Raw genomic sequence first — 11,592 nt, 5'->3', positions numbered from 1 at the left:
CATCCGGGGCTGTCCCGCCGCTGTGGGCCGGTAAAAGGCGGTGTTCCCTGCTCCGGTGTTTGCGGTAAGTGGGGCTGAGCCCCGGGAAATGCTCCTGCTCCGCAACGAGGCGGCTCTTAGAGCACAAAGAAGCAGCTGCGGAATGGGCTGGAGGAGAGAATTCACCGACTTTTACTTTCCCTCGTGGGTTAGTTCAAGGTGAATATCCTGGCCGGGCGGTGGGTGCAGTAGTGTGAGTAAGTGAAAGGATTTACATTCTTAACTCTAGTGCTACAGTGTGTAGAATGAGAACTAAAATGTTTTTTCTGTTCAGCTCCGTGGAAGATAATCGGCTACTCCTGTAAGGTTTTCCCACTCAACACCAGCTTTAAGTGTGAATGCTTTACTGTTGTATTTCTACTTCAGCTTCTATATAAAGCAAATTTTGTAGTTTACAGGTGAATAAAGTTTTGAAAAGTCTGGGTTTTGCTTCTGTTTATCAATGTTTCCATGGGAGACATGTACCTCCAAAGGCTGACTGGAAATGTTGTGTGGGTACTCAGTGGAACTGGAGTGCATTGAAATTTGATGCATTTTTCTCAGCCCCACTCCCTTCATTGGAGTCTTGGAGTCACTTTGGTTGGATGGGAACTACAGCAGTGCCCCTGGCAGCTGTGCCAGGGAAATTACCCCAATATCCAGTTTAAACTGTCATACCCTGGTTCTGCCGTGTGGATCTAGATGGTTTCAAGGCTGAGCTGAAATATTTAAACGACTTAACAGTGCTGTTTAGACAATCAAAACACCGCTGTGGCCATGGAGATTATTAAAAAAATTTTATTAACAGGAACGAACCGAAAGCTGTAAACAAGAGCCAGCAGAAATGGGATGTTGCAGGTGAGGCCGAGTCCTCGCACATGGCTGGGTGCTGTGAGCAATTAACTGCAATAATTAACGCTGCGCTGAGCAGTTCCGCGTGGTGGCAGCAAAGGCCCGTGGAAAATCCCAAACGGCCGTGAGGAGGAGCTTTGGGGCCAGCCCAGTGTGCAGGCACTGGGAAACCAGTCCCACACTGGGAGAGGGGCTGAGCCTGCTCGAAGTTTGGGTGTAAACCACAACCAGGCCTGTGAGGCCTCTGCTGGAGCAGAGTCTGTTCCCCACAGGCAGGCTGGAAGTGCTCCAAAGGAAAATAGTTACATCTTCCTCATTTAAAGGGGTTTTTATTGGTTTTAGACCACACTGAGCAAGAAGTGAGCAGCTGTCAGCTTTGTAACCCAGACAGATGCCAGTCTGAGGGACAGGGAAGGTAGCAACCTAACACTAGGAATCCTAATCCTTTAGGAATCCTAAATTTTGCCTTTAGGGAGACTCCTTGTCACCTCGGGATGGGGCTGCTGCTGCTCCAAGGGCAGGATGAGGAAACAGCCATGGAGCTGCCAGGCTGGTCCTGCCCCACACAAAACCAAATTACTGGGGAGAGGGGGCCCTGACAGCCCCCCATGACAGAGCTCACCTGGCTGCTCCTGCAGGACTGGCACAGGGTTTGCCAGGAATGCAAACATTCCTGCACAAATGGGTTTTCCACAGGTGATTTTAAATTTTTAATCAGACAATTTTAAGACTTGTCTCTCCCCTAAAATACTATTTAGGGAAGAAAGCTGGTTCATTTTAAGATCCATTTCACCCTGTGAAGCTGTAGCTGCTCATGTTGCTGTAGCTCCCTGAGGAGTGGAGCTCAGAGCACGTGGGAGCTGCAGAGGCTCCTTGTGCCCATCAGGAAGGCAGTGCTGGAGCCAAAATCCAGGAAAAATGAGGGGCAGGGGCATCTGAGTCAGCAGCTGGGGGGCTGGTGCTGGCTGGAGGGCAAAGGATGGGTGATTTATTCTGTTCCATTTGGAGGAGCCACCGAGGCTCGGTGCAGCGGGCACCTGCTGAGGTGTGCGTGGAGTTTTCAAAGGGAAAAATTGCCAAAGGCCAAACACTTCATCCAGATTCAGATTTGTACTGAGAAGTGCAGCTTGACAAAAAAACAGCCAAAAGCCTGACACAGACCAAAGGGGTGAGGAGGCCCTTGAAGAGAGCTGGCAGGAGTCTGCAGCCTGTAAAATCACTGCCTGCAGCTTCCCCCCAGCTCTCTGCGGTGAAAAGAAAGAGCTGCCCAAGAGAACTTTGAAGATATCAAAGCGTTGTTGCAGTCTGAAAACACCATCACACTTAGAGGAAGGTATTTAGGATAAGCTGCAATACATTAGGTTTCTTCTCAAAGTACTAGAAAGGGCGGAAGGAGGAGAAGCAGAGCCTTTCCCAAAGGGATGAGCATTCAGAAATCTCTGTACACAGCCAGGTGTGCAGGAGCTCACTCAGACAGCCAAGCTCTGCCTTTGCAGGGAGCAGGAGAATCCCTCACCATGGGAACGTGTCCCACCTCACAGGGATGGACAGTCAGGAGAAAGCACCTACAGGAATGGCTGCCTTCAAACGCATCCTTCCTGCACGCCCCAGGCCAGGGCTCTCAGCTGAGTTCCAGGTACACAGGGAAAGAAAAGGGAATTCAGGACGTTCTCCTACCCAGAAAAAAATCAGGACTTTTTTCCTCCTAGGTGGGGAGAAGGTGTTGGTTCCCCTGCATCACAGCCTGGCTCTCACCAAGGTTACAGCAGCCTCACAGAGCAGGCACAGAGGGAGAGAGAGCCCAGCCCCTTCCAAACCCCTTCCTCCCACCTGTGAGCAGGGCAGGGACGCTGGCCAGGGGAGCTGGAGCCGATGGATGCGGGGGCTGCAGAATCCGAGAGCTTTTCCTGCTGCTCTGTGCCCTGCTCTCAGCTGGCCTTGGGGGCAGACACAGACACGACAGACGGACATGCACACACTGCCCACGGGCCTGAGTCTCTGTACAAACACACGTTAGGACCTGCAGCAGCCCGAGCCTCGCACTTCCTTCTTCACGTAGTCGTGCAGCTTGAATTTGGGCTCGTTGGGCAGCTTCATGGACCTGTGCTTCAGCTCCCTGGCAAAGGGAAGAGATGCTACTCTTACACTGCTGCTTCTGGCAGGGAGAGGATTTTGTCTGGAAGGGGCCAGAGAGGGAGTTTGGACAAGGGCATGGAGTGACAGGACACAGGGAATGGCTTTCCCCTGACAGGGCAGGGGTAGATGGGATGTTGGGAAGGAATCCTTCCCTGTGAGGATAGTGAGGCCCTGGCACAGGTTGCCCAGTGAAGCTGTGGCTGTCCCTGGATCCCTGGAAGTGTCCAAAGCCAGACATGACAGGGCTTGGAGCAGCCTGGGATGGTGGAAGGTGCCCCTGCCATGGCAGGGGATGGAACTGAATGGGCTTTAAGGTCTCTTCCAACCCAAGCCATCCCAGGATTCTATGATTCCAAGCTGCCTTGCCCAGCTCAGTTGATCTCAGCGTGGCTTGGACACTGCTAAAGCTCCTTTGGAGGACAAGGCCACGCTCTGGTCACTTACTTGGCGATGGCTGTGAATGCTAATTCCACGTTGAGGCCGCTCTTGGCGCTGGTCTCCATGAAGGGCACTCCATACTCCTGTGGGATGAGACACAGCCCTGTCAGGAGTGCCACCAAGGGTGTTCCCAGGGCTCTCAGGGAGCAATTCTTGAGGACAAAAGTGGTGTTAGTAGAAACTTAAAGGAAGAACAGATGAGGAGAAAGGGGAGAACATGACAAGGGAAAAAAAGCCAAGTGTTCCCAGGTGTATTTTGGGTCAGACTGGTCTCCAGGTGACCATTTCCTGTGCACATCCTCAGGGACATCCTCACCTACCTTGGCAAGCTTCTCTCCATCTTCCCTTTTCACCACTCTGTCCTGGGCAGAATCCACCTGCAAGAGGAATGGCAAAGAGCAGTTTGTGGTGATTGGGAAGGTCACAGCATGAACCTCCCTGTCCCCTCATGCCCTGCCAGGCTCCCCTGCCCGTGCCTCCAGCGTGGGAGGAACAGGAGGCTCTGCAAAGCCCTGGGGCCAGGCTCACCTTGTTTCCCAGTAACATGAGGACCACATCCTGCTGTGCATATTCATGGATCTCTGTCAGCCAAGCCTGGAGGGACACAGCCAAAGAGAGGGGTTGGCAATGGCTCCAGGAGGAGCAGGGGAATGGCAGTGATGGGGAGCTGCCCCAGTGCTGCCATGGACACCCTCAGTAGGCAGTGCAGCCACCCCAAGCAATGCCAGGGATGTTCCACGGATGATCCCTGTCAACAAGGGGGTACCTGGGGTTCCCCTGACCCCTGGGGGACCCACTTTGTCTGCTAGCAGATCCCCATTTCCCAGGGTAACATCAGCCCCCGGGATGTGCCCTGTGCCCATGTCCTGCACGTGCTGCCCCCGTGCCAAGCACAGTGCTCCCAGCAGGCACCTGAACCTGCCTCCCTGAGCTGTGGGGTGGCTTCCCTGCCCTCTAATCCAGCCTAATCCAATCAAACCTGCTCTAATTCCCTGTAATCCCTGGCCCCCTGGTGTGAGCAGCTGCCTGCTGTCTCCAGTGCCGGAGCAGTGAATCCATCACCCTTTGTGTGCTGTGAAAGGGAACACCTTCTCTGGCTGTCCTTGCAGGTGCTCAGCAGTGACCAGAGCCCTTCTGCAAGTGACCACAGCTCCTGAACAAACCCACAACCCAGCCAGTGACACGTGGGGGACAGCAGGAGGGCCCAGGCTGCTGCTGTACCTGGATGTTGTCAAAGGAGGCTTTGTTGGTGACATCGTAGAGCAGGAGCAGGGCTGTGGAGAGAGGGACAACCCGTTAGTGCCTGTGCCAGACCGAGCCCACAGAGCACACGGCCCCTGTGGCCGTGAGACACAGAACACACTGAAATCCAGCACAGCAACACCTCACACTGCTGGTGTTTGCAGAGTGGTGGTGTTCGCAGGGGTCCCAGGATGAGGGAAGAGACGAGGATCTGACTCCATGTTTCAGAAGGCTTATTTCTTATTTTATGATATATATTATATTAAAACTACACTAAAAGAATAGAAGAAAGGATTTCATCAGAAAGCTTGCAAGCAAAGGAAAAGGAATAATAATAAAATCTTGTGACTGACCAGACAGTCTGATACAGCTGGGCTGTGATTGGCCATTAATTAAAAACAACCACATGAGATCAATCACAGATCCACCTGTTGCATTCCACAGCAGCAGATAACCATTATTTACATTTTGTTTCTGAGGCCTCGGCTTCTCAGGAGAAAAAATCCTGAGGAAAGGATTTTTCATACAATGTGTCTGTGACAGCAGAGCCTCCTCCATCCACAGCAGCTGCTTCCCATGGAAAATCACTCCAGCGATTCCTGGCTCACCTGGCCTGCAGAGGCAGCTCAGGGTCCCCAGAGCAGGAGCAGGGGCTCCCCAGGAGCTCCCCGGGAGCAGAGGTGGCCCTGCTTACCGTGGGCATCCCGGTAGTAGGCGTGGGTGACGCTGCGGAAGCGCTCCTGCCCGGCCGTGTCCCAGATCTGGAAGGCAGACAGGAGCAGAGGGATCAGACCTGAGCAGAACCCACCCAAACCAGCCCAAACAGAACGGTGCAACCCCAGGAAGCTTCTCCAGCTTTTGCTCCCGGGGATATCAATAGGAAAAATGACCAGAGCAATAAATACGGAGGCAGCGCCTTCCCACTCCTCAGCGTGGGGACACAACGTGGCCAAGGGCTCCCAACACAGCCATTAATTGGAAAATCCATGGAGCAGATGGATGCATGGGGACCTGCTAATGTGATTTATCAGTCCTTAATGCAGCAGGAGGTTTGCAGAGAGCACACTGCTGCCTGGAGGATCTGTGTTACCGAGCTGCGGGCAAAGGGCTCGCAGAAACTGTCAGGTCTAAGGGGGCTGGAACAGCTCTGGCTGCAGGGCACACAGGCTGGGATGGGGATCACTGTGGCCAGAACAGCCCCCAGCCCTGTGCAGGCCCCTGCCAAGGGGACAGAGCAGCCAGAAGGCTCTGTAAGGCTGACCCAGGGCAGGAGACACGAGCACAAAGGATAGAGGTGGGGCCCCATTTTGGGAGTGCTCCTCTGCTTTGTCCTCTGAGGGGCTTTGGCCATCTCTGAACACCCAGGGCAGCAAGGGAGATGTTTCCAGGGACATGGGGACATACCTGCAGCTTCACCTTCACCCCATCCACCGTCAGCACCTTGTTCTGAAAGAGAATGGGAAGGGTGGGGAGGGGTGAGCACAGCTGCACGACGCCAAGGGAGACACAGCCAGCCCCCATCCCAGCCAGTGCTCCCCCCAAACCCTCGGGCTGATCCCCTCTCCTGCTTCTTAAACTCCCATCCATTGGTCCCAGCACCTGCAGAGCCATTTTCACCAGGGCCCAGCCAGAGGATCTCTCCCTGTATCAGCAAAAGTTGCATCTATTTGGGTACCTAAACCCTGGCAATGCCACACCCAGCTCAGGCTGGAGACCGCAGGCCATAAATTAATCAGCACTAACATCCCACCTTAATAGCCTTCAAAAGACACAGATATCCACTTCACATGCAGCCAGCAAATTAAAAATAATTCCTGCTCCTGCCCCTTGGACCTGTTCTTCTCCTGGTCTCTCTCTTAGTATGTTTCCCCTCCTGTTTTCCTCGGTTTTAGGAAAGGTGGAACCGAGGAGGAGAGGGGGAAGTGTCCCTCCACAGTGGGTTTTCCCCAAAGCCAATGGGATATTTTGTGTGGAAGGATGCCCTGGCAGAGCTGGGAGCTGTGTGGGAGCCCTCAGTGTCCCTCAGGGTGGCTGTGCCAGACAGGGAGGGCAGGAGATGGATCCTGACCGTGTCCCAGAGCAGCCACCATCCCAGCAATCTGCACCAGCCTCTCCAAACATTAAAGGAATGCAAGCCTACAGACCGGGGGTCCCAGGGGAAGGAGCAGAGAAGAGATTAATTTGCTTGCCAGATCCATAGAAATTAGCACAGCAATCAGTGGGACGTGCTGGAACCACGGCCAGGGAACAGCACACCAGTGGGACGAGGCAGCTGGTGGCTGCTCTGCTGATCATTTAAATCCCATTTCCTCCAGTTGCTCTGGAGCTGGTTTGGGATGCTCCCATCTCCCATGGCATGGGATGGCCAAGGCTGCCACGACCCCAGCTGGGCTCTGCTGGCTCACACACACCCTGGCACTGGACATGCCACCAGCCACTGCAGTGCCACCAAACCCCAGGGATCCATGCAAAGACCTATCCCTGCCCATCCCACACCCCTCAGGTGCTGGTGAGGCTCTTCATTGATAGTTTTAAGGAGGGCAGAGGGAGCATCTCATCTCGTGCACATCTCCACAAGGATGTGGAGAGGAGGAGAGGGCAGGAGGAGCCGGAGCGCTGAATCCTTCTCTGCTCAGGCAGCGCAGGGAGACGGCCCAGGGTTATAAATACCTTCAAAGGCAGCGACTGAGACGGGGGAGAGAAGTGATTCACAGCCCAGGAGCTGTAAAAATAGGCACCAGGGACTGGGGTGGGGGAGCAGGGAGCTACTCAGGGAAAAGCCAGGGCTCGGGGAGCCGGCCGGGGCTTTAGGGCTCCCCACATGTGGAGCTGAGCCTCTCCCACAATGAGTGTCACGTTAAAACCAGCACCAAGAGGTGCCCTGCCCCATGGCCACATGAGCACGTCCAGCTCAGAGCAGAGTGTGGGGCTGTGCCCAGGGACATGGCCATGTCCCCAGTGTGCCCGTGCTCCCAGGCTGGCAGGACACCACGGGTGACAGGGACAGACACCACAGCCCCAGCCCTGAGCATGGATCAGCCAGGCCAAAGCCACCTTGAAGCATCTGGGGAGCAGCCAAAAAGGCTGGAGCTCCAGAGGTGCCCCACACGCTCTGACCTCCACTTCAGGAGTTAATTAACACGGAGCCAGCAGCAACAGCAGTCACACTAATTATGGCTGACCTATATTTTAGGGAGGTCAATGCTTAGACCTAGTTCAAGTCTGCACAGGGATCCAGGTGCTGCTGGACCAGCCTGGGGGAAAAAATTGATTTTGTGAGGATTGGTGTGGGATTGGTGAGAATCTGTAGAAGTGCTCCTGCAGGCAGGAAACACAGCCAGAGTGAGCCAGAGCATCACTGGTGCTGGCATCCCTGCCTGCATCCCAAGGTTTGTCCAGAGCACCTGTGGCTGCCCCAGCCCTGGAAGTGTCCAAGATGTTCAGATGAAGCAGATGCCCAGGTCTCCCCCACACCACAGCTAAGTGACTTTCCAGCTTCCAATTTTTTTTTTATTTTTTTTTTTTAAGGAGATGCCTCAATTCCCTCCTGTCAGCCCTTCCAAGGCACAGCTGGGGGCTGAGCTCCTAATAAGCATCCAAAGACAAAAGCTGTGGTGTGTCAAGGCACTGAGATGTGAAATGTGCTGCCAGCCCTGCTGGCGAGGGAGGGGCTGTGCTGCTCAGGGCTCCTGCTCATCTCACTGTTTGTTAGAGCAGGGGTAACGCTCCCAGCAGCCTCCTGCCACAATTCGGGCAGCAAAACCATCCCTGCACCTCAGCTCTGCTCTCGCCCTTCCCAATTTCAGTTTTGTGTCCTTTTTCCTGGGGCAGTGCAAACGTTATTGAGACCTCATCTAGCAGGGGCAGCAGTGGAATGCCTGCAGTGCCCAGGGCGGACAAACACGATGCTCCCAAGTTAAATAATCGTCAGGACATCAGATAAACAAAGTCAGAACCTTGCAGATGCAGGAAAAATTAAATTACCAAGTGCAGATGGTCCTCAATTAAGAGTAGCATTATCACACAGCGAACCCCTCTGGCTGCAGCTCTGGCACCATCCCACAGCCACGAGTGCCCAGAGCAGCAGAGGGGAGGGAGGGGAAGGCAATGGGGTGAAACTGTGCTGCTGCTGAGACGTGCACAGACAGTGCTGCAGGATGGGCAAATGCCACAGCCCGGATCACAGGGTACCCCCAGGATGGGAAATGCCACAGCCTGGGTCACAGGGTACCCCCAGGATGGGAAATGCCACAGCCCGGATCACAGGGTACCCCCAGGATGGGCAGATGCCACAGCCCGGATCACAGGGTACCCCCAGGATGGGAAATGCCACAGCCTGGGTCACAGGGTACCCACAGGACAGGCAGATGCCATCACAGGGTCCCCACAGTGCCCATGAACCCCACCAGGAGCAGCTGGCACGTCCCCAGTGCCCGAGCCCATGGCACTGAAGCTGCAGCACACCCCAGGCTCAGCATCACCCACAGCCCGGCCTCCCCCAGCTCTTACACGCATGAACTCATTAATTAAAGCCTTTCAAGTTAAATTGGATACACGGATCAATTTGCTCTGCAATTATCTGGACAAATGGGGAGCTGCTCAGGGGCAGCACAGAGGCTCCAGCCAGGGGACCCCCAGCCCGGCCCCTGGGGCTGTGACTGCTGCTGGCTCCAGGGCTGCTGCCCAGGAGTGCCCACCCAAGCAACCCCCTGCACAGGGGCTCCGCTTTTACCATGGAAAATCTGATTATTGGGCCTTGGAGGCATCTCCTGCAGCTGGGGGGGGGCAGATTCCTGTCAGAATGGGGATAAATGGCACTAGTGACTATAGATCAAAGCAGGCGCAGGCACTGGGGCAGCACAGAGTTAATTAGTGCCAGTAATGAGCTGTGGGACTGACAGTGCAGCCACCCAGAAATGTCATTAGGTTGTGGTGTCACCGGGCCAGGCCAGCTGGGAGCGAGGCACAGATTGGGCTGTCCTTTACTGCAGGGAGCCAGGAGACACCGCAGGGCAGGGGGGGCTGAAGGGGGCTGGGGTGTGACCGTGTCACAGGGTCTGAGGATGAGGGAGAGACCAGGATCTGACTCCATGTCTCAGAAGGCTTATTTCTTATTTTATGATATATATTACATTAAAACTATGCTAAAAGAATAGAAGAAAGGATTTCATCAGAAGGCTAGCTAAGAATAGAATAAGGAAGGAATGATAACAAAAGCTTCTGTCTCAGAGTCCGGTCCAGCTGGACTGTGATTGGCCATTAATTAGAAACAACCCCATGAGACCAATCACAGATGCACCTGTTGCATTCCACAGCAGCAGATAACCATTGGTTACATTTTGTTCCTGAGGCCTCTCAGCTTCTCAGGATAAAAATCCTAAAGAAAGGATATTTCATGAAATGTGTCTGTGACACTGGAGCCCCCCAGCCCCACACCAGGGCCACACCAGGAGCCAAACTCCGACCTGGCAAAGCCAGGGAGCCCCTGTGAGCACAAACACTGCTGTGCCAGGAGGAAATGGGATGAGTTGTGATATAGCAGACACACAAATAACCACCTCCAGCGGCGGCTGCAAAAATAGATCAAGGATCGATATGGAAATCTGCCCAAAACAGCAGGACACTGCATTAAATCTGCTCGTTAAAACCCCGAGGTTGGTTTCCCCAGACATGTGCAGCCAGGGAGCTGCTCCTGGGGGCTCAGCATCTCTCCAGGCACAGCTCCTGCCTCAGGGACATCCCAGCCCATTGCCCAGGCCAGGATCCAGGAGCAGCCCCACTCTGCCCCCTCAGAGCTCCAAAATCCTGGGCCCTCTAAATCCAAGCAGTGCCTGATCCTGCACAGCCCAGCACAGCCAGGCCACCACTCCAGCTGGGAAAGCCCTTCGAGGAGCCCAGTGCCTGCAGGAGAGGGGAGGCACAGCCTGATGCTGTGCTGGAGCCTGCAGAAAGCCTCTGGGCATGGGGAGAGCAGGGATGTGGCTGAGGCAGGGCTGCGCATGGTCCTGCTCCACCCGTGCTGTGTGGGGCTGCAGGATGTCCCAGGCACTGGGGACATTCAGTGATCCTCATCCTCCTCCTCCTCAGCTGTGCCACCATCAGACACACCCATCAGTGGCCAGAACACCCCAGCACGGTTCTGCCTCTGCCACAGATCTTCCCTTCAGAGAAAAACCCCAGCCATCCATCTCCTGGGGCAGGGGATGAATTCCTCAGCAGCTCTATGCATTTGCACTGTGCAGCTAAAAATAGGAACTTCTGCCTTGGGATGTTTTCCTCCCCAGGCCTTGCACACTCCTGCCTGCTGCCAAGATCCTTTCAGAGCCCGCAGCGTGCTCTGGCTGCTCAGCTCCTGCCCAGCCCCTCAGCACAACCAGGAAATGCACGTTAACACCACACAGCACCTCCAGCCCGCTCTGGTGCCACCCCACAGCCCCCTGGAGGGGTCACCCATCCTGTCCCCTCTGCCACAAGCCTGGCCCCAGAGCCACCCCACAGCTGTCACAGACATCTTTTCATGATAAACCCTTTCCTTAGGATTTTTATCCTGAGAAGCTGAGAGGCCTCAGGAACAAAATGTAACCAATGGTTATCTGCTGCTGTGGAATGCAACAGGTGCATCTGTGATTGCTCTCATGTGGTTGTTTCTAATTAATGGCCAATCACAGTCCAGCTGGCTTGGACTCTCTGTCCAAGATAGAAGCTTTTGTTATTCATTCTTTCTTTTTCTATTCTTAGCTATGCTTCTGGTGAAACCTTTTCTTCTATTCTTTTAGTATAGTTTTAATGTAATATATATCATAAAATAAGAAATAAGCCTTCTGAAACATGGAGTCAGATCCTCGTCTCTTCCCTCATCCTGGGACCCCTGCGGACACGGTCACAGTCACCCATCCTGTCCCCCCT

General features: G+C 54.4%; 1 protein-coding gene across 1 annotated transcript in view; it reads right to left on the bottom strand.

Moving 5' to 3' along the window:
• Positions 1-800: 800 nt before the first annotated feature.
• Positions 801-11,592, bottom strand: part of RAB26 (RAB26, member RAS oncogene family) — a 30,334-nt gene continuing 19,542 nt past the window's right edge. The window contains exons 3-9 of the mRNA XM_005425961.2: positions 6,091-6,132; positions 5,381-5,447; positions 4,666-4,718; positions 3,973-4,038; positions 3,765-3,821; positions 3,451-3,527; positions 801-2,986 (exon numbers count right to left, since the gene is read on the bottom strand). Of these exons, the coding sequence (XP_005426018.2) occupies positions 2,884-2,986; positions 3,451-3,527; positions 3,765-3,821; positions 3,973-4,038; positions 4,666-4,718; positions 5,381-5,447; positions 6,091-6,132 (465 nt within the window). The 3' untranslated portion in view covers positions 801-2,883. The remainder of the gene's footprint in view (positions 2,987-3,450; positions 3,528-3,764; positions 3,822-3,972; positions 4,039-4,665; positions 4,719-5,380; positions 5,448-6,090; positions 6,133-11,592) is intronic.

This window comes from Geospiza fortis, unplaced genomic scaffold (assembly GCF_000277835.1).
Source record: "Geospiza fortis unplaced genomic scaffold, GeoFor_1.0 scaffold213, whole genome shotgun sequence".
Taxonomy (NCBI): Eukaryota; Metazoa; Chordata; class Aves; order Passeriformes; family Thraupidae; genus Geospiza; species Geospiza fortis.
This window is presented reverse-complemented; position numbering and strand designations above follow the sequence as displayed.